The sequence below is a fragment of the Penicillium canescens genome (genome assembly GCF_028828765.1).
Source record: "Penicillium canescens strain IBT 15451 chromosome Unknown utg000003l_segment0_segment0, whole genome shotgun sequence".
Taxonomy (NCBI): domain Eukaryota; kingdom Fungi; phylum Ascomycota; class Eurotiomycetes; order Eurotiales; family Aspergillaceae; genus Penicillium; species Penicillium canescens.
Window position 1 is genome coordinate 2119740 of NW_026703965.1, and position 21331 is coordinate 2141070.

The following is a 21331-nucleotide window of genomic DNA, read 5'->3' on the forward strand; positions in this document are numbered from 1 at the left end:
ATATTCAAACCCCGCTTTAGATCAAAGAATCCGATTCGCAATCGGGGGATAAAAAGTAGGGAAAAAGAGATATGGAATTGGTAAACCGACCGAGGGGTTTGGCGTTTACGCGATGTTTGCTTCCCTTTTCCCTTTTATTTCCCTCTGCCCCTCTCCCTTCCTTTCTCTCTCCTCCTTTACTCCCCTTAACTCGGAGATTGATTCCGGATATCCCTGTGTGAGATGCCCTTTTCGGCTTCCTGCTTTTATGGAGAACCTCCCCCCTCTGACATCATCCCTATAATATGATTGTGCTGTTTCTTGAAATCCCCGTACACACCATATTTTCCCCTTCATCCCCCGATTGGCGTACCTACACACTCATTATTCGATCGTCATGCTGAGACTCTTGACAGAAGTCGAATCCGCTGTGCCGGGCCACATAGTGTTGCACAAAGACGTATCTCCAAATGTCAAGAGTATGTCCTGGCCCTTATAATGTACGAAGACCCCCCATCTAACCAACCCCAAGACATAAACTTGACTTCAACTCGTATGCGATGTCCATATCAAAACCCTGGAATCATCACTTCGGTTCTCACCCGTTCCCGGCCAAGCAGAACCTGAATCTACATCTCTACCGGGACGCCCTTTCCTCTTCTCTTCTTTCTCCAGTAGCTCTCTCTCTGCCTCTACCTAGCTACTCTCATCCTCATCCACCTACCATGTCCAACATGAATGCCCTCTCCGCAGATGAGATGGAGCGTTTCCAAAAACTCTCTAATACCTACGAGCCGGATGTACAGGTATGTCTATCAATCTACTAATTTCCCCACCAACGTCTGGCTTTACCGCTGACACTGACACTGACAGGGACCACTTGTCTCACGCAAGGAGCCTACTCAGAGTGTTGCGTTGGAATATGCTAATGCAGACCATGCGCTCTCTGCAAAGACTAATGTAAGCTTTCGTGGCTTGTTTCCCCCTCCCCTGTGTCACCCACATGGAGAATGTCTCGCGTCTAACGTGTGCTGTCTAGGCGCTGGCCATCACCCACCCGGAGTATCGTATCATGAAAGGTGATGGCAACTGTGGCTGGAGAGGTATGTCCCTTCCTGTGCAACCGGGAGATGGTTTGTCTTGTTTCGCATGCTAATCCCTGCAGCGGTGGCTTTTGGTTATTTCGAAACGCTGTTTGCGTTGCGTGACCCCATGCGCATCCAGCGTGAGATTACTCGCTTCAAGTCGCTCGAGATGCTCTTGAAGCAGGTTGGGCATTCGGAACACCTTTATGAGATCTTTACCGATGCTACTGAGGACCTCTTTACCCAGACTATTAATGCTATTCAGGGTGGTGCCGGGGATGAATCTTTCCTTGTTGATGCTTTCAATAATGAGTTTGCGTCCAGTGCTGTTATTACTCATTTCAGAGTAGGTGATTGCCTTTTATGTTTTTGGATGATACTAACTGCTGTCTAGCTTTTGACGAGCTCTTGGATGAGACTTAATCCACATCGATACCAGGCTTTCTTGTCTCTGCCGCTGGAGCAGTATTGCGCCTCGCAAATAGACCCGTTGAAGACTGAAATTGATGAAGTTGGTCTTCAGGCACTGGTCGACGGGGTCATTGAAGGTGCCGGCTTTGGCGTGGAGATTCTGTACCTCGACCGAAGTGAAGGCGATGCTGTCACACCTCACCAGCTATCCCCTCACAACCCCAGCGGTGCAACAATCCGTCTCCTCTACCGACCAGGCCACTACGACCTTCTCTACCCAGCCGACCCAAATGTGAACATGGAACCGATAGTCAACTACCAATACGCAATGACATCCGACTACTCCAACTGGAACGAAGGCCCCCTCGGATTCGACGTCGACTCGTCTCTAATGGCCATCCCAAACCTCATGGCCGATCCATCCTTCGCAATGGGCACCCCCATGTCGCCCATGCCATCAGTCTCACCAACCCCAACCAGTCCATTCCGAATGTCCCCCCAACAAGAAATGTACCAGTCGCCCATGCAGACTCATGCGCCAATCCCGTCTATCCCTGTTTCTTCACCTCCGCCACCAATACCGCCCCCTTCTGCTGCGCCGCCCCCAATGACTGCATTGCCTAGTAGATCGTCTGACGGCCCGCAGATCAGACTCAACCCCTTGGTTATGAAACCTAATTTGAGTCGCTCGCTGCCTGTCACAACCCCCTTCAAAAAGTGGGTTCTCTCCACCCCCCTCTCCCCCCTCCCCCCAAAAACACCATTTGGGATACACATTGTATGACATATGACATATGAGCGTGGTTACTGACGTGTCTATAGTTCGCCTTACAATCAAGCCCATTTCCAGAATACCGACTTTGAACCTATTCATTGGGAACCTCATGATCGACGATAAACATGCCACGCGTACACGAGATGGATTTCTTTTTGCTTTTTTTCGCCTTGAAAATTCTGGGCTTAGTGGACTTGCGGGATTTGGTTGTTTCACCATCCAAGTCCAGTCCCCGAAGCCGGTTTGGATGAGCTTTTACAGTTGCCTGGTCCTCCCCTTATGAGTTCATTTTCTCTTCTTTCCTCTTCCCCCTTTTCCTATGACTGTTCTCTTAGCGTGGTGCAGTGCGTTGCATGGTACGAGCGTTTCACCCAGATTGTTTCTTTTCTTCTTCCCTTCTTTCTTCCTTCGTTTCAGCCCCGGGGTCTTTCGTCTTTCAGCTTGATTTTTCATTTCATTTCTCTTTCTATTCTTCTTCATATTCTTCTTTCTATTAGTCTAGCAGCGAAACCTAAAGAAAGTCACGTTTATGATACTCACTACCCAAACCCATTAGCAGTCCCAGTATGACTCGTATATCCCATTCCTGGTATCTATAAACCTCATCAATATCCAAAACGCCAGTTCTCAAGTAATATCGTACAAACCCATCCATCTATACACCTCCATTCCACAGTTCACAGGCCACGGTCCACAATGATCTAAACCAAAACCTCCTCATCCCCAGCCTCCATAATAACCTCAATCATCCTCTCAATCCCCAAATCCCTTGCATGCCCACTCAAATACCCCGCAAGCACAAGTCTCCCCAACGCATCACCCACCCAATTCTGACTATTCCAATCCTCTTCCCCATCAGCCCCCGCATCACCATTTGATCGGATAGGTGTTTTGGATATTAAATCTCTAATTCTGCTGATGGGATCTAGGCGAGTTAGATCGAGATCAGGATTGTGATCGAGATCCCGATTGGGGCTTGCAGATGGTGTTGTACACGCGCCTGATTCGTTCAACGTATCTACGCGTATGACGCGCGCTATATCTGTTCGATAGTGTTAGTATCGGAGAATCAAGACTAACTTTATGCATAGAGATGCGTATGCATATGCATAGGTGTTTGTGCTTGTGTAGGTATGTGTGTAGGTATATGCTGCGTAACACAAGAAGGCAGTGCACTGCACAACGACAAAATAAAACCGGAAGGGCGTTATATTGGATTGGCGGATAGAAATGGCGGATTGGCAGATTGCAGATTGAAGGAGGAGCCTCACCTGTTGAAGAAAGGGGAGGTTGCCAATTGAGTCGTTCGACCAAGGTGAAAAAACCGGTTGATCCGACGATTTCTACCACGGAGGATGTAAGCTGTGAGGGAGTTTCTGTGTCGTGCGTCTCGGCATTTGCATTTGCTTCGGTATTTGCATTCGTGTCGCCATTTTCTGCGGGTTCACCGTACTCCAAGTACAGGGCTGCGTGTCGATATCGTGCGTAATCTAGTGGCGAGGCGACGTAGATTATTATTGATAGCGTTATCATGCTGTTTGGTTTTCGGTTTTTGGTTTTTGGGCATTGCTTAAAGAATTGGAGATTGGGGGTGGAGTTGGGGAAACTTGATGATCGGTTGACTTGAGGGTCTGATACCTCGGGATGACGTCGGTCGTAGTTTGGTGTAACCACCCTATACTTCGACTTCGATTTCTACGTACTTATGTTATATTCATTTGATTATATTCATTTGATTATTATTTGATATCCCATTATTTGATTGATCATTTCCTAAATGTCTTAAATATCGTATTCGGGAGTGCTTTGATCATTTGCCAGAGGACATACGCCGTATTGATCGTCGCCGGACTACTGTAATGCACTAGTCGGGGTGTTATATCGGCTTGAACGATGATGGCGTTGACGAGTGGCGCAGGGTAATTCTCACGGAGATACTCAACAACGAGGTCATGCCCATTCGTAATACCGCCTGCGATCAGATCAGATCAGCACCAACCACATTGAAAGAGACGTCATAAATGAGTGGACAGAAGTGAAAGAGTAGAGAAGAGAAGATGGACATACCGCTAGTCCACAAGTTCCCATCCCTAGCAAGCCTAACCCCATCATCCCACAAACTCGCCTCAGGAAACAATTTCCTCATCTCAGGAACCAATAACCTCGGTGCAGTAACATACCTCCCCTTTGTAATGCCCGAATACCCAATAATAAAAGTACCCGTACAGATCCCCAAAATTGACGCCCCCGTCGCATAATGCCCTCGCACAAAATCAAGATATTCCTCCGCCGGCGGCATGGCTTTCAGCGATGGACCGGGTACAATCACGACGTCCAGTTTCCCCGGGGAGACAGCCTCGTCGGTCGGCGCGTCCGTTAACTGTATTGACATCTGCGCTGTTGCTGGTGTCATGTTGCTTGCGCCGCCTTGGCCTATGTAGTGGATTTGACAGGGCCGGCCCATATCGATTAGGGCTTGTGTGAGCGAGGAGGAGTTTAGGTATTCTGGTGTGGCCATGTAGAGGAGATCTACGGCCGCCAGGTCGAGGAGTTGGACGCTTCCTACGAGGATGACTCCTATACGGAGGATCTGGGACATTGTCAAGATGAGAGGGACGGTTTGAGCTCGAGACTCAGGTGGATTGGTTTAGAGGAACTGGTGCATGGCTGGACTGTGGTCGGTTCATATACCACTATATCGGCAGTGGTGCCTCCGCAGGTATATTTCTCTCTCCTTTGGAAGGAACTGCTATCCTACCAGCTGACACTTTGCCGTGGTATCGGGTCTGTCACAGACAGGTGAAAATGCAACTAATCCATGGGATTGAGGCAACGTTCCCCAGCCAAATGTGCGCATAATAGCGCAGGCGGAGGGACATGGGTGGCACATGTGCAGGGTGCACGAGTCGATAATGACCCGCAGTCGAGCGGTGACCTGGTTAGTTTTTTCGTGTCCTGTCCTCAGGACGGGTTCGCTCATGGGATGCTCATTTCTTTGTCATTGCCAACCATGGAAGCCAAACCTGCTCAGGACAAGGTCCTGTCTAGGTAGTAATAGGGATATGAATACTGTATAGATATGCAGTCAGGAAGTATCATCGGACAATCCCCGATCTCCAGAGTTCCACTCTACCCCAACCCCCCACCCGTGTGCACATGCACAGTACATACACATTGTACAATACGCGGTCGAGGTCTCAGGGACAGACTCGCACAGATATAAGAAAAGGGTTGAGGCGCTCATAAGGACGTAGTGAGGTCTGTATCACCTGCAAATGTCAGTGATGTCCTGCCTGATCCCCCAGGCTCCCTTCGGGCCACTTTTCCCCGCATTATCAAGCCGAGTCGGCCCACTGCGACAGTCGAAGTATAAGTCGGAGATCTTCCCCGGATTCGGGGTCGGAGTGGTGCGCTCCGTTTCTCCTCTCTCTTGATCTATACCGTCCTGTCTCCTGTATATGGCGGAGTACTGTGTTCCTATATCAGGAGTCACCTTGTCTGGCGGAGTACTGTGTTCCTACATCAGGAGACGCCTTGTCCGGCGTGTGTTCATGGTGGAGTCTATATAAAGTCCGACGCAGACTGTGTGTTTCTTCGTTCTCAGAGTGCCCCAAACGTCAACATCTAGCCTATCATGGCTTCCATGAATGGTCAGCCCAAGGGCTTTGCACTTGTTCTACAGAATCCCTATCTCTGCGGTGTTGCATCGGTAAGATCCAGTCCAAACATGGAGATCAGAGTCACTGACATAAACAAAACAGTTCTCAACCCTAGGAGGCTTGCTATTCGGCTATGACCAAGGCGTCATCAGCGGTGTCATCACAATGGAGTCCTTCGGGGCTCGATATCCCCGCGTTTTCACAGATAGCGGATACAAGGGTTGGTTTGTATCGACGCTGTTACTTGCAGCCTGGTTTGGATCCTTGATCAATGGTCCAATCGCCGATCGAATAGGCCGGAAATTATCGATCAATGTGGCGGTCGTGGTCTTTACTATTGGATCGATCATCCAGTGTGCTGCGATGACTATCCCGATGCTCTTTGCTGGTCGGGCTATTGCTGGTTTGGCAGTTGGTCAGCTTACCATGGTTGTTCCGCTGTATATCTCTGAGGTTTCTATTCCGGAGATTCGTGGAGGACTTGTGGTCGTGCAGCAATGTAGGTTGACTCGAGCTTAGCATAGTACGCATTCACTAACTGCTTTTAGTATCTGTTACCCTTGGAATCCTGATTAGCTATTGGATTGATTATGGAACCAACTATATTGGTGGTACCCGCTGCGCTCCTGGTATTCCTTATACGGGTGGAACGACAGCCAAGCCTGCCTTTGACCCTTACCATGATGTCCCCATGACTGGCTGCAGTGGACAATCAGAAGCATCATGGCGTATCCCTCTTGCCATACAGATTCTTCCGGCAGTTATTTTGGGTATTGGAATGCTCTTCTTCCCGGACTCGCCGCGTTGGCTGTTAATGAAAGAGCGTGATGATGAATCGCTGAATGCACTCTCTAAACTGCGTCGACAGTCGAGGGATAGCCCTTTACTTATGAACGAGTACCTTGAGATCAAGGCCTCGATCATGCTGGAGAACACCTTTGCCAGGGAACATTTCCCCAATTTGTCTGGGTACAAGTTACATATTGCTCAGGTTTGTATCACAAACATCCTTTCGTGACTTAAGAGACACTGACCTCTTCCAAAGTACATGTCTTTCGTGACAACCTGGGCTCGTTTCAAACGACTGGCTATTGGCTGCATTGTCATGTTCTTCCAGCAGTTTATGGGATGCAATGGTAAGTCCCATCTTGTTGGCTCGCTATCCCATCTATCTTATCTAACTCTATAGCCATTATCTACTACGCGCCCACAATCTTCGCCCAGCTGGGCCTAGACGGCAATACAAGCTCCCTTCTTGCTACTGGCGTATACGGCATCGTCAACTGTCTCAGTACACTCCCAGCACTATTCTTCATCGACAAAGTTGGTCGCCGGGTTCTCCTCATGGCAGGTGCCACGGGAACATGTATCTCGCTGGTCATTGTCGGTGGTATCTTGGGTGGCTATGGGTCACGACTGGTAGATAATAAGTCGGCTGGGTGGGCTGGTATTGCCTTTATCTATATCTACGATATCAACTTCTCCTATTCATTCGGTAAGATCAGCTCATTCTGGTATGATTTGTTCTTCGGGACTGGCTAACAACTGTTTCTATTATAGCCCCCATCGGTTGGGTTCTGCCATCTGAGATCTTCAATCTATCGATTAGATCCAAGGCGATCTCTATTACAACCTCGGCGACATGGATGTGCAATTTGTAAGTTGATGCTCTTCCAGCCAGCTGGTTTCATTCTGATTCTTCTACTTGCAGCATCATTGGCCTTGTCACGCCTGACATGCTGGAATCCATTACTTGGGGCACATACATCTTCTTCGCAGCCTTTTGTTTGCTTGCGCTACTTTTCACTTACTTCTGTATTCCTGAGACACGAGGAAAGGTAATTCCATCCTTCTTCCACATTTTGGTTATGTCTTTCTCTCTCTTGCGTGATAATGTACTAAATAATCCTCACAGACACTCGAAGACATGGATCTCATCTTTGGTGACACAGCCGCCCACGAAGAAAAGAAGCGCATCAAGAATATCGAAGCCGAATTACGCGGAACGCCTATCGTGGAGGACGACGACTTGGTGAAACCAGTCGGTCAGCATGCAGAGATTGTCGACGTGTAACTTACTGGGAAATACTCAATACAAAAAAACCGCGGTTGTGTATCGACCACGTTCAAAATCATAAATTTGAAGTATTTGCTAATGCTATACCAATGACTATTTCCATCGCTGTTCATTCATAACAGGTTATCATTTCCCACGTACCCATCCTACAATGCAAGATACGCACCAAAAGAAGACATCAACATAAGAGGATCAAACAAATAAACGAAAAGGAAATTTGTGCAATCATTCCGTTGGCGGGAAATTCACCCATTCTGAAAAGTCCATACCGCCGGGACTATGCATCTGCATCTGCTGTTCAACGGGGAACAAACTCCCACCAAAACCAGGGTCGCTAAACAACTGTCCGGGGAACGGCATGAAATTCTGCTGTTGCTGCTGGGGCATCATTTGGTAAGGGGGCTTCTGGTCCTCGAGCTGCTGTGCTCCCTCTGGGGGTATACCCGGAGCCGAGAGTGCTGACGGGCCGAGGAGTCGGTTGATTACTTCGTAGCAGCGGGTTGCGAAGCGGTTTGTGCCGAGGGAGGGGTGGGTTAGGAGGGCCTTTGTTGTTTCGATGTCTTGGACCCAGGATGCGGCTTCTGGATTTGAGGGGTCTGTCATTAGGAGGACGACCGGGATTAGGCCGGCTTGGAAGAGGAAGTAGCTGGTTTGGATGTTAGACGGGTCTGGGGTAGTTATCAGCGTGGGTGGGGGGCATACAGCATGTACCATGCTCCTAGTCTGGTGCAGATGTAATTTTCCATGTATTCTGAGATGGAGGAGATGGTTAACCGGGCATTCTGGAGACAGCGCATTCGGCATTCTGTCTCGCAGGGATCTTCGCCTCCTATTTCTGGGGTGCCTGGGCTACTGCTGGTGTGTGGGGCCCAGCGTCTGGCGGCCCAGCGGAGGAGAATTGGTCTGTATATCAGAATGGTGAGGTTCCAGTTTCTCCATAACAGGCGGTTGCGAACTAGTGCGAGGGAGTCGGGGTCTGGGTTGGCGGGCTGCACGGAGAGAGGCAGCTGCGGGTGTTGGAGGTAGGATGGAAGACCATTATACCACTCTTCAATTGGCTTTTGCAGACTGAGAGTATCTTCGGGCGTAAGGCTAGGGCTCGAGATGAGACGCTGGTAGACGCTATTGGTGAGGAGGTGGAAGCGGGATTGAGCGATCAACCCGGAGTAGATAGTTGGACCGGAGGATTCAGCGGGGAGAGTGGTTGTTGTAGGAGTCAAGGCCTCGTCGTGAATATTGAGAACCTGCTTTGCATCCATCACGCTGTCCTCTGGGAGAAGAATAGGTCGCCCAAAGGTTTTGGCGGCACCACTGTCAAAGATGAATACTCCCCACCACAGTCTTCTTCGAATCTCTCTTTGCAGCAAACTAATCTTCCAGCCAGGGAACTCCTTGTGGAGACCCAGACTCATGGCCATTCGAACAGCCAAACCGAGATAGTTCCATCCGGTGTTGGGCTTGTTCCGTTTCTGGGCATAGTTGCTCAGTAACAATAGTCCCTGTACCAATGTTAGGTTACCAGTCTCGAAGACGGATGCCTGCTGAAGGTATCCTCTGGCTTCTTGGTAGAATGTGATATCGAGGTCTGAGCTGTCATCGCCAATACTCCAAGCTCCAAGAGCCAAGATGGTGTTGAGGAGGATGTGCCAAGCCGTCCCATGTGGACGCAACGATGGCTCATTGAATTGCGCCCTGAATGTGGGCTCGTGAACGAATGGATAGCTAGTGTGATAGTTGAGGAAATATGCGTCGATGAACGCTTGTTCGATAAGCCCAGACGGCGCACTTTCGAGCAGCTGTGCTTTGAGGGGCACACCCCCTGATCTTGCCGAGTGAACAGGTATATTGAGATCAAATCCATGATCAAAGAGTGCTCGCAGTGGTACAACACTTGAAGAAGCACCAAAATAGCCAGCTCCTTCAGGCTTGATAGACAATGCAGCCATGCCGTCAGTCAAATCACCAAGGGTGATTTCCTTCTCGGCCCAGTCAAAGCCATCGGCTTGCTGGGGGAGGGCTTCCGGTGCAGGTTCAGCCCGTTCTGGTTCATGCTTAGCCGGGGTTGAGTGCCTTGAAGAGGACTTGGATGAGGGAGCCCTCGGGGGCTCCGGGTTCTGAAGAAGAGATCGAAGGGTAGCATCCAAATCTCCACCTGGAAACAACCTTCCTAATGCTGTTTCAAATGAGTGGAGGCGATCTTCAACATAGGTCAAATGTCTGACGTTGTTAGTATACTTTTCTTATGCACAATCTCGCAATACTTACTGCCGAGTCAGAGGGCTTCTGCTGACTTTAGGGCTGTATATGCATTCTTTATTCAACTGTCTGCACTGCAGACAGACTGGACGCTCTTTGGAGCACTATAAAAGCCAAGTTAGAAGGCCGTGGCCTAGATGGGCTTGCTGAAAAAGCCACTTACTCTTGACTTGCGCAAGCGGCATTCATCGCACTATTTCAACGGTCAGACAAAGTCTTTCTCTGTTTGCATGACGACTAGGTCAATACATACTGCAAATGAATGGGAATCACGAGTGCTTGCCATCTTTATCGAGGCAGATTGGACTTCTCGTATTATGTACCCAATGCGCTCTGGTTATGACATAAAACGGCAGTCATCTGCATAGGTGGTTAGCGAAATCATGTATTTGATATGTTGGTGAATGCAAGTGCCGCGAACACCTTAGGATCGCCACGGGTATCGATGTATAGCACAAGGTTACTGTAGGACATGCATGCACGAGAGTCTCAAGTAGTCTCGAAAACTGGGGACAGACTCACGATCGGCGCTAAAGTAATCATTGATCTACCTTAGCCTCTTGCAATGCGATGGATAAGATGCATCCATCGAGGGGATGGTGGGGAAGAGGTCAGGTGATGGGTAAAAAACTCTCATGTGTGCCTCAGGCAGATATTCTTAGACTTTTGATCGGCTGTACTTTCTAGCGGTTTGAACTTGATTGAAATGGCTTGAATGCTTTAAATTTTGCTTCAGAGCCCGATGGAAATCCTGAATATCCCTCTGGTGGGGGCGTTGCAAAGATGACTGGGGTTAAGTATAACGGAGCCGATGTATATATTTTGCAGACAAATGACCTCTTGTACTCCATTTCAGCCCGGAGATTTCAAGATTACGCGTGCTAGACAGCTACAATAGTGTGTCTCATTCTTTCCCATCCAAATTCAACATAATTTTAAAAAGAAGCTAGCAAAATCCGATTGATTCCACTCAATATCATCTCGATATAAGTCTTGGCATGGCGGGATAGATGAGGGACCAATCACGAGCCGCAGACATTTTTTCTCATCACCTCCACGACTCGACCAGCACAGCCAAACAAGAACTTGATAGTCTGGAACAGGTGGATAATCATATTTGAAGCTTGTCATTGCCAAGCCACGAAACCACAAAAAAGCAGCAGCAACATTGCATTAAGGCGCAGACATGCCTTCTCAACCCCCACTACCGCCCCTCCTTGCACCATATGTATCAACACTGCCCGAATCATCCTTGACACTAGCCTCTTCTATCCTCGGTGCAACCTCAAATTGGCTGGTGCTGAGGTTCCTGCATGCTGCGCTAAGCTCGCCAAACCCCAATGCGGCATTCGGCGCAGATGAGCTGCAAACTGGGATCAAGAAGAAAGTGGTGTTAGTGAGCTTTTTGCGGAGTTATGATTTCTGGAAGACGGAGGCAAAGCGATTGGTAAGTTCTGTTAAGTTCTGCAAGTCAATAGCACTCGAAATGATATGTTATTGAACATTGATTCGGCTTTCTTGATCTATCACCAATACATCGATCAATATTCCGGCGATGCCTATACTGATGAACTCGACAGGGCCTTGATCTTGCACGTCTGGTAGACAAGCAACAATTTGCATTCATAGATGGTCTATCTGAGCTATTCTACGCACCAGACGCAGCCACATCTAATACCTCCCCGGCTGGTCTTGGGAGCAGTCCACGCACAGTTCTTCCACTTCGCTCTCCACCCGCAGCCGTGCCCGGAAAGACACTACCACCAACAGCGGCGCCACCAAGAGGGAATGCAAATGTGACACGAGCCCAGGCAGAGCCGGGCATCGCCAAAAAACTCCATTTCACTGGTCGTGGCCTCGCAGCCCTCGATCTAATGGAAAAGGATATCATTGCAGTTATTGAACATCAAAAGTCGTCAATGGAGGATGGTGATGAGCTAGTTCTCATTCTAGACCAGCCTGACCTATTGCTTGCTGCAACGGGACCAAGTTTGGGTATTGGAGCAACAGAGATGGCAGAGTTGGTCACAGGGCTACAGCAGGTAAGATTACATATCCATCGAGGCATTGCCAGAGAGCCAAGTGTTACAAGTTACATAACTGATACTCGACAGCATGCATACGCTACAGTTCTAACGCTGGCTACGGATGCCCCGCTGATACACAATGCATCTGTATCAGCAGTGCAGTTGGCTACGCCAATTGAGATGGAACATGCGGCGTTCGCTATTGGGCTGGCGCATCGGGCTAGGTCGGTGATGCAACTCCGCACTCTGGAGACCGGGGCCGCGAAAGATGTGAGTGGGGTGCTCAGGATCAGTCGAGGTGGCGGATGGAGCGCCGGTGAAGAAGATAGTCTGGAGGAGAAGGAAGTCCTCTACTTCATTCAAAGGGATGGCGGCGTCAGCGTATTTGGCCGTGGGGAATCATGATCCGAAGCTGTATACTATTGGGTTAGGTAGACTTTCAAAAAGTACGAAAAAGCCATTGAACGTCAACAAGCTCTCTTCGTAGTCAACACCTCATACTGATAGAACAGATCATGAAACGTTAGGGAAGAGTCTTCACATTGTATCTGTCACGACATGGGAATAATCGCCGGTCATAAAGGAAGAAAAAGGAAATTCATGCACGCTTTCCCATGTTTTTTTTTAATCCAGCTCCTCTCCGTAGAGAAGAGCCCTCCAACGAAACTTTTCCCACCGTCTCGCAAGTTTTACTTTGTCTTCCTTTGTGTGGCAAAGAGAAACAGACGAGATCGACAGTTGCACACACCAACTCCAGGGGAAAGCGTTAAGATTCCGGAACTGCCATTTGCATTTCGAGTAATGCTAGCCCGTAATGCTAATTCATGTCATGCCAGGATTCCTCCCCTCATTCCTATTCCAGCCTCTCCGAAAACGAAAACGCGACGCCGAGCGGACGAAAAAGGGAATCTAGTTGGTCTCGGGGCCACGGGCACCCTTGGGAGTACCAGTCTGGAAGCCGTTCTGGAAGCGGCGGTGGACGTCGCGGAGGGAGCGCATGCGGCCGGAGCCGGTGGTCTTGCGGCGCTTAGCCTTCTCACCCCAGTTGACTGTTGATCGAAAATCCATGTAAGCCAGCGTTCTCTCATTTCGATATCCAAAGTCCACATGATGGCCATTTCATATCACCAGCATCTTCGGGAGGGGTATTTGCGTACACTTGCGGGTCTTGGCGGCAGGGTAGCCACAGTTGGCACAGGTCGACTTCTGGATGTGGAAAGACCGCTTGCCTATAATCGAAGAAATATCACCGGTTAGCCCTCTGTCTTGTGCCTACTGGGTGAATGTCTTCGCCGTGATCGCCAATTCTGTATTTCGATAAAGAATTTTGCGACTTCCGGTCGGATGGGAGGGATCGTGAAAAATTGGTGTAATACTCACCACAACGACGGCAGAGAGTGTGCGTCTTGTTGTGGCGCTTTCCGAAGCTCGAGGTACCCTTCGCTGCAGTGGTTGTTAGTTTCAACAGATTCGAGGTTGCGGAGGATCGCGGTGCGATATTTCGACATGGGACGTACTCATTTTGAATTATGGAACTGTGGAACAGACACGACGTTAGTAAATTGACGGGTACAGTGGACGCAGAGGAAAGGAACGGCATGCAAACGTACCTGGCGATTCCGTTGAAGGGGCTGGTTGTCGGTGTCGTCGTCGCTAGGCGTATCAGAACTTCCCGAGATCTGGTGATGTGTCGCTAAGCGAGTGCGGTCCATAGGGCTTGTACCCTGTCCCGTGACCTGGAAGCAGACTAACCCAAAGTAGAAATCTCATCGCATGGCCCGTGCATGACCATGGTCACGTGACAACTACCATTCGTTCCAGGCTTGTATAAGAGGGTTTGCTCGGATGTTCGTTCGGATGTTCGTTATATTGTTCGAGATCACAATTCACTACTTGACAACCATAAATTATATAATAACATTATGAATTTGTTTACAGTTTTAACAGCATATAACAGGGTATTTTAGTACATCCGAACGCCTATGCAAATGTATGAAGAATGAAGACATCAGAAATCATCTTTCCCGATGAATTTGGCCATCGGGTCGTCAGCAGCCTGCCGACTTCGCTTGTAAGACTCAAGCTCTTCCTCTGTGATCCCTGACTGGAGCTCCTCCAAAGTCCGCTTCTTTGCATTGGAGTTTGGTTCCTTCTCCTCATCCGGGTTCCTTTGGCTAGACTCTTGGGGAAGACCCGCATCATCAGCGCGCTTCTCATTTTCGACATTTGCCTCGAGCATCCGCAGCATGTTGCCCTCTTCCTCGAAGGCCTTTTTTCCGTCCTCACCGGTGCAGTAACTGTTCTTGACAGTGGAATAGCAGCAGGCGTATCCCCATTGGAACCGGTACCACCAGCTACCGAAGACCGAAGCATGGTTGTTGACCATGATGTCCTCAGGATACTTGGATTTGGTCGCTTTCTTGGGTGCGCCCTTGATGGCACCGCTCTCGTCATATTCAACGAAGCGCTCGTTTTCAACAACCATAGTATCGCGCAGTGCACTCGGCTGCGAGTGCTCTCCACCGCCATATTTATCCAGTAGAGCTTTGCGATGGGCTTGACGCTTCGCCTCACTCTCCTCTTTCTCTTTCTTTCTGAGAACTTCTCCGGAGGTTGGATTGGCCTGGATGTGAAGTTGTGGATGACCCTTCTCCTGGGATTCCCAGGCATACTGCTGGGCTTTTTCGAACTCCGCAGCATCGCCTGAAGCTCGGACGAAGTTTTCCTCGGCGACAAGTGCCGATGCCTGGTCATCCTGCGCGCCCATGTCTACCATTCGGCGTGTCTTGGGGTCGTATTTGGCGGAATCGAGATCCAAATTAAGCAGGTATTTCGCGGTGTCTTCTCGGATACGTAGATTACGGGTTGCGGTGCTCTGCTGTCGGCCCATGTCGGACTCTTCGGCGTACCGGATATCTTCTTCGAGGTCGTCATCGCCATCTTCGCCATTCTGGAGCTTCTTGAGAGCCTGGTTGTCCTTTGCCATTCGTTTCAGTGCTTCCATCTCTTCGTATTCTTCGACAACTTGGCGATACTCGCTGGCATCATAGCCATTCCAACGGTCTCTTTTTGCGTCCCATCCCATGTCGACCTTCTGAATAATCTCATCGGCTTGTATATCCTTGCCGGTCCATTTAGCGCCATGCTTCCGGGGTCGACTGAGGCACTCTTTGGTCTTGTGCGTCATCGCGCCGCAGTTTTCACATGCGCCTTTGCGGTATTTCGTGGCCGCCGGGCCTGCACGCTTGCCTCGGTCATACCATTTAGACTGATCGGCACTTGTCTTTTGGAGACGTTGATGCTCGAGGTAGTCATTGTCTGTTTCATCGTCGACGTAGAATGGCTTCTTCGAGATGAAAGAGGGAATGTATTCGTTGCGCTCTTTCGACGCCACATCCGCGGGCTTTCGCGACATGGTGTTGGTAGTTCGAAGGAAGATAGACTTGAATGTAAAAGTGAGAAAGCGGAGTGCAAATAGACCAGCCACTTGCAGCTGTCCCCAGAATAATGCGAAAGTGAGGTTGTGATACGAAGCTTGGCGACTGGAGAATTGATAGCGCACGTGATCAGGCGTATCTCGCGTTCTAGGTTTGGTTCGACATACCTCAGGTTGTCGCGTTTCTCAGCTAAATACCCAATATCCTTCACGCAATAACAAGCAGGCACCCTACGCAATGTCGCTGTGGCTTTTGATCGCCACACACCACAGCGATGGAGCCGTTTCAGGTGCGCCTCAACTGTATCGATCATTATCAAGCGACCGCGTCGGAATTAGATCCTCCGCTGCCTTTTCGCGATGGCGAGACTGAGAAAAACTTTAAGCCTAAAGTGCCCGTGATTCGAGTATTTGGCGCCACCGAGACCGGCCAGCGAGTCTGTGTTCATGTCCACGGCGCATTTCCATACCTCTATATTGAATACAATGGGCCATTGGCGCCAGAAGAAGGTTCGTACTGTATAGCCACACCTGCTTTGATCGCTTAACTCACAAAGGCTGTAGTGAATTCCGCAATCCGAAGTCTTCATCTCTCGATCGACCATGCTCTGGCTATCAGCTTCCGTCGGAATGCATACGACAGGATGACCGCTTTTGTGGCTCATATCACCCTGGTGAAAGGTGTTCCATTCTATGGGTATCACGTGGGATGGCGGTTCTTCTTCAAGATCTACCTTCTGAATCCTTTCCATATGAATCGCCTTACGGACCTTCTGCACCAGGGAGCTGTGATGAAACGACCCCTCCAACCGTACGAGGCGCACATGCAATACATTCCGCAATGGATGTGCGATTACAACCTGTATGGATGCGCAATCATGAATTGCAGCAACGTCAAGTTCCGATCACCGATACCTGAGTATCTCGAACTCAGCAACCTCGACCATCGCTGGCACGACCGTTCAATTCGACCCGAGAGCATCGTTCAGGACCCTGCGCTTCAGAAACAAAGCAATTGTGCACTCGAGGTCGATGTCTGTGTACAAGATATCCTGAATCGGTTGGATATCAAAGAACGACCGCTACATCACGACTTCACCGAGCTTTTGAAACCGGTTGCATTCAACGAGCGACTGGTTCCGAGCATGGCTGGTCTATGGCAGGATGAAACTCGCAGACGCAAGAAGAAGATGGGCATAACTGACCCCGGAAGTACTCCGTTTGGACCTGAAGAGTTGATTTCAATGTCGGCAGACCCAAGAAATCAATCAAGGGGTGGCTGGATACACGAGGAAGAGTTCCGGGAGATGGCCTCGCAACTTGCTGCCAACGAGAAACGCAAAGACGGCAATAAAGAGACTTCATTTGAAACATTTTTGGATATTGATGAACAGGCGAAAAACGTTAAGACAGCTTTGGACAGTGTCGAAGACTTTTACCCTAAAAAATTTGGGGCATCTAATTTTGATAAAAGCCACTACCGGGGCCCAGCTGGACAGACTGCACCAGAGGTCTTGGTTGATGAAAGTCTCGCTTTGTCCTCTCAAGCCGATGGGCAGTATCGTTCAAGTAATGATATTGAGGGCGAGTCTTCGGGCGAAGATACAGAGCATGAGCATGACCTAAACGAGGGGCCTTTGGGCGATAGCTTCTACGATGGAGTTTTCGATGAATTTCCCCTTTCAGATGTTATGGCACCCACAGAGTCCGCTCAACCAGATGGCTCGAAAACAGCATTGAATGACAAACTCAAGGATGGGGTTTCGACGGAGGCAGACCAACCTTACGAAACGAGACCAAGAAACCATAGTCAAGGCGGAACCGTCGCATACAAAAGGCAACGCTTCGAGATCTCCGATTCCGACAAGCCCCCGACTAAAAGGCCCAAGCCTGTTCTCAACGGCGGATCGCCCGATGGCCGCGAGCCAAAGCAAGATGGGGATGAGAAGCAGCGAAGTGTTTCATTCGAGAGCAAGCCTAATGCGCCTACGGAAAGTCCATCGGAACCCAAGTCATCTTCCTCGCAAAGAACGGTCCGCCCAAAATCGTATAGTCATAATAGCCGGCTGAAATACCCGGTTGTTAAAGACCCAAATGATCCTTTGACCATTATGCGGTTCAGTCAGGACGATGGCCATTGTTCCCAGAAAGGCTCCCAGTCCTCCCAACAATTGCCGAGCTCGTTTCCTTCCGGATCTGCTACTGAAATCTCAAGCAAAGCCAGTGGAATCGCGAGTTCTTCAGATTTACATTCCTCTTCAACAGTATTGGGCCCAATCTCACTCAATCCACATCTTGCTGAGACTATGAGAAACATTCATAACTCATTTAACCTTTCTCCAAACACGCCCTTGAGTTGTTTCAGATTTGCAAGCCCGACTTCGAAAGAGGTTGCTTCAACATTAAACGATCACGGGCGTCCCTCCGTTGTATACCAGAAAGCGTATTACAGCGAGGAGGCAGATGTTCCTGAACGACCAAGAGAATACGGCGGCAGAGAGTTCCGGCTGGAGAGCAACACCATCCACTACCTGCCCGAATTTGAACCCACGGGAAATGCTCCTGCAATGTTCGGTGAACAGCTACCAATAACCCATGACCGGGATCAGCAAGCTGTAACTGATCAGCAACTCCGAGAAGAGTGCAATGCCAGAGTCTGGGAGTTTGCTCCTCTTCCGCCTAGCCGGTCAGAAGTCATCAGGTGGTTCGAGGAAATGGAAGCCTCTCAAGCATCCAAACCAGGAGAGCCAATTCAACCCAAGCCAATTGAAGAAAAATCAGACCTTCTCTCCCAGATAGAAGGCCCCACGCAAAAGAACCCGTATGGCTTCAAATACTCCCAGAAAGGAAAGTCCACCAGCGTGGAACACCAGACTCAATACATGAGCACAATGAGCCTAGAAGTGCATGTGAATACGCGCGGAGCGCTCTTGGCCAATCCAGAGGAAGATGAGATTACGTGCATGTTCTGGTGCATTCAATCTGAAGATGAAGATCTCGAGATCAATAGCCATCTTCCCGGCGTTCATGTTGGAATGGTTTATCATGGCGAGGGAGAAAGGCCGGAAGGCAAAGTATCAAAGGTGCTGAGAATTGATGCCGAGCACGAAACCACCGAACTTGATCTGATAAACCGACTGGTAGACATTGTTCGGTACCATGATCCGGACATCATCACGGGTTACGAAGTTCACAATGCCTCCTGGGGGTATATAATCGAACGTGCCCGCAAAAAGTACGACTTTGATATTTGCGAAGAGCTGTCCAGGACAAAGTCTCAATCCCATGGGAGATTTGGGAAGGAGGCAAATAGATGGGGATTCGACCATTCATCGTCCATTAATATCACTGGTCGGCATATTTTCAACATTTGGCGCGCTATGAAAGGCGAATTGAATCTGCTTCAGTATACAATGGAGAATGTCGTCTTCCATCTCTTGCATCGCCGTATTCCCCACTATTCTCCTCAAAACCTGACGCAGTGGTACCAGAGCGGGAAGCCTCGCAATCTACTCAAAGTCATGGATTACTTTATCTCACGCGTGCAGCTGAACCTGGAAATCCTCGAGGGCAACGAGTTGACACCACGAACGAGTGAGCAAGCGAGATTGCTGGGTATCGATTTTGCTTCAGTGATTTCTCGAGGCTCTCAATTCAAAGTTGAGTCTTTGATGTTCCGAATCGCGAAACCAGAGAACTTTCTGCTTGTTTCACCGAGTAAAAAGCAGGTCGGGCAGCAGAATGCGTTGGAATGCTTGCCATTGGTCATGGAACCACAAAGTGATTTCTACACCAGCCCACTGCTGGTGCTTGATTTCCAATCACTCTACCCGAGCGTCATGATCGCATATAATTACTGCTATTCGACGTTCCTTGGCAGAGCAGCGCATTGGCGTGGAAGGGATAAGATGGGCGTCTTGGATTACCAGCGACAACCTCGACTTTTGGAGTTGCTCAAAGACAAGATCAATATCGCACCAAATGGCATGATGTATGCGAAGCACGAAGCGCGCCAATCATTATTAGCCAAAATGCTCTCAGAGATCCTCGAGACTCGAGTGATGGTCAAGAGTGGCATGAAGGCCGACAAAGATGACAAGGTGTTGCAACGACTTTTGAACAACAGACAATTGGCCCTCAAGCTCATTGCCAACGTTACATATGGCTATACATCTGCTTCATTTTCTGGACGAATGCCCTGTTCAGAAATTGCAGACAGCATCGTCCAAACCGGGCGAGAAACACTGGAAAAGGCCATCGCATTCATCCACTCAATCGAACGCTGGGGTGCCGAGGTAGTCTACGGTGACACAGACAGTCTATTCATCTACCTCAAAGGCCGCACCCGAGACCAAGCCTTCGATATCGGCGAAGAAATCGCCCAAGCAGTAACTGACATGAACCCCCGACCAGTGAAACTCAAATTCGAAAAGGTCTACCACCCATGCGTACTCCTAGCCAAAAAGCGCTACGTGGGCTTCAAGTACGAACGCCGCACACAAACGGAACCCGAATTCGACGCCAAAGGCATCGAAACAGTCCGACGCGACGGCACACCCGCCGAACAAAAGATCGAAGAAAAAGCCCTAAAAACTCTCTTCCGCACAGCAGATCTCAGCCAAGTCAAATCCTACTTCCAGCGCCAATGCACCAAAATAATGCAAGGCCGCGTCTCTATCCAAGACTTCTGCTTCGCAAAAGAGGTCCGCCTAGGCACATATAGTGACCGGGGCCAACTCCCTGCCGGCGCAATGCTCAGCACAAAGCGTATGCTGGAAGATCCGCGCTCGGAGCCACAGACCGGCGAGCGAGTCCCCTACGTCGTTGTCACCGGTGCGCCGGGATCAAGACTCATCGACCGCTGCGTCGCGCCTCAGACTCTCTTGCATGATGCGCAGCTGGAGCTGGATGCGGAGTATTACATCACTAAGAACCTGATCCCGCCACTAGAGCGAATCTTCAATCTCGTGGGCGCGAATGTCCGCCAATGGTACGACGAGATGCCAAAAGTACAGCGAATCCGGCGAGTCGATGCATCAGCGCTTTCACGACCAAACCCGAACCCGAACGCTGCCGTTTTTGGAGCATCAATGCGGAAGACGCTTGAATCTTATATGCGGTCGTCGTCATGTGTCATCTGTCGAGCTCGATTGTCTGATACTACCGTTCCCGTCTGCGAGGATTGTCTGAAACAGCCGCATCTTGCGCTTTTGGATGTTGTTTCGCGGTTGCAGAGGGCCGAGAAGCGGGTTGTTGATTTGGAGGCTGTTTGCCGTTCTTGTATGGGCGTTACCCCTGCTGATGAGGTTAGCTGTGATAGTATGGATTGTCCGGTTTTTTATTCTCGGACGAGAGATGCTGCTAATTTGAGGCATTCTAAGGCTATTTTGGAGCCTATTGTTGAGTTGTTGGAGCAGAAGGGGGATGAGGGGTTGGATTGGTAGGGTTGGGCTTTTGGTGATGGTTGATACTTGGGGATTTATGGAGTTGGTTTTGTCTAATGGAGTTGGATATACCCTTGCACAGCAGAGACATGCCTGCCGGCGTATGGTTTGAGATAAGTGAGTTAGGTTGTCTACTCCGCAGCAAGTTGAAGAGAATTATGTTGTGTTCTACCTAATATCAG

General features: G+C 49.5%; 8 protein-coding genes across 8 annotated transcripts; 4 read left to right on the forward strand and 4 right to left on the reverse strand.

Annotated features, from left to right (window-relative positions):
* Positions 1-159: 159 nt before the first annotated feature.
* On the forward strand, positions 160-2727 carry N7446_004248 (OTU family ubiquitin thioesterase). The gene is made up of 8 exons (XM_058512997.1): positions 160-217; positions 396-458; positions 512-785; positions 853-939; positions 1019-1082; positions 1145-1410; positions 1459-2192; positions 2298-2727. Exons 3-8 carry the CDS (start codon positions 540-542, stop codon positions 2371-2373), a joined length of 1473 nt encoding a protein of 490 aa, XP_058374326.1. The 5' UTR covers positions 160-217; positions 396-458; positions 512-539; the 3' UTR covers positions 2374-2727.
* A 224-nt stretch (positions 2728-2951) lies between these two features.
* N7446_004249 (DJ-1 domain InhA-type) lies at positions 2952-4849 on the reverse strand (the record flags this gene model as incomplete). Its single annotated transcript, XM_058512998.1, has 4 exons — positions 2952-3292; positions 3522-3925; positions 4081-4222; positions 4318-4849. The coding sequence occupies 4 exons, from the start codon at positions 4847-4849 to the stop codon at positions 2952-2954; spliced, it is 1419 nt and encodes a 472-aa protein (XP_058374327.1).
* Positions 4850-5884: 1035 nt separating this feature from the next.
* On the forward strand, positions 5885-7983 carry N7446_004250 (uncharacterized protein; the record flags this gene model as incomplete). The annotated part of the gene is made up of 8 exons (XM_058512999.1): positions 5885-5959; positions 6012-6408; positions 6458-6900; positions 6955-7045; positions 7099-7404; positions 7470-7566; positions 7621-7747; positions 7825-7983. 8 exons carry the CDS (start codon positions 5885-5887, stop codon positions 7981-7983), a joined length of 1695 nt encoding a protein of 564 aa, XP_058374328.1.
* A 228-nt stretch (positions 7984-8211) lies between these two features.
* N7446_004251 (putative C6 transcription factor (Gal4)) lies at positions 8212-10528 on the reverse strand (the record flags this gene model as incomplete). Its single annotated transcript, XM_058513000.1, has 5 exons — positions 8212-8632; positions 8689-10203; positions 10252-10346; positions 10406-10435; positions 10496-10528. 5 exons carry the CDS (start codon positions 10526-10528, stop codon positions 8212-8214), a joined length of 2094 nt encoding a protein of 697 aa, XP_058374329.1.
* Positions 10529-11428: 900 nt separating this feature from the next.
* On the forward strand, positions 11429-12674 carry N7446_004252 (uncharacterized protein; the record flags this gene model as incomplete). Its single annotated transcript, XM_058513001.1, has 3 exons — positions 11429-11689; positions 11823-12284; positions 12357-12674. The coding sequence occupies 3 exons, from the start codon at positions 11429-11431 to the stop codon at positions 12672-12674; spliced, it is 1041 nt and encodes a 346-aa protein (XP_058374330.1).
* A 504-nt stretch (positions 12675-13178) lies between these two features.
* Positions 13179-14081, reverse strand: N7446_004253 (60S ribosomal eL37 domain-containing protein; the record flags this gene model as incomplete). The annotated part of the gene is made up of 4 exons (XM_058513002.1): positions 13179-13318; positions 13427-13498; positions 13650-13962; positions 14079-14081. The coding sequence occupies 4 exons, from the start codon at positions 14079-14081 to the stop codon at positions 13179-13181; spliced, it is 528 nt and encodes a 175-aa protein (XP_058374331.1).
* Positions 14082-14277: 196 nt separating this feature from the next.
* Positions 14278-15684, reverse strand: slu7 (mRNA splicing protein SLU7; the record flags this gene model as incomplete). Its single annotated transcript, XM_058513003.1, has 1 exon — positions 14278-15684. One exon carries the CDS (start codon positions 15682-15684, stop codon positions 14278-14280), a length of 1407 nt encoding a protein of 468 aa, XP_058374332.1.
* Positions 15685-15904: 220 nt separating this feature from the next.
* Positions 15905-21306, forward strand: N7446_004255 (DNA-directed DNA polymerase zeta catalytic subunit REV3). Its single transcript, XM_058513004.1, has 2 exons — positions 15905-16215; positions 16270-21306. Exons 1-2 carry the CDS (start codon positions 15981-15983, stop codon positions 21147-21149), a joined length of 5115 nt encoding a protein of 1704 aa, XP_058374333.1. The 5' UTR covers positions 15905-15980; the 3' UTR covers positions 21150-21306.
* The last annotated feature ends 25 nt before the right edge of the window (positions 21307-21331 follow it).

What these genes read in the sequence shown, in the direction of transcription:
- N7446_004248 (XM_058512997.1), top strand. Translation starts at nt 540, where the DNA reads ATGTCCATATCAAAACCCTGGAATCATCACTTCGGTTCTCACCCGTTC. An exon ending in CCTACGAGCCGGATGTACAG is followed by an intron (nt 786 to 852) that starts GTATGTCTATCA and finishes TGACACTGACAG; the next exon opens with GGACCACTTGTCTCACGCAA. An exon ending in CTGTTATTACTCATTTCAGA is followed by an intron (nt 1,411 to 1,458) that starts GTAGGTGATTGC and finishes ACTGCTGTCTAG; the next exon opens with CTTTTGACGAGCTCTTGGAT.
- N7446_004255 (XM_058513004.1), top strand. Translation starts at nt 15,981, where the DNA reads ATGGAGCCGTTTCAGGTGCGCCTCAACTGTATCGATCATTATCAAGCG. An exon ending in GCCATTGGCGCCAGAAGAAG is followed by an intron (nt 16,216 to 16,269) that starts GTTCGTACTGTA and finishes CAAAGGCTGTAG; the next exon opens with TGAATTCCGCAATCCGAAGT.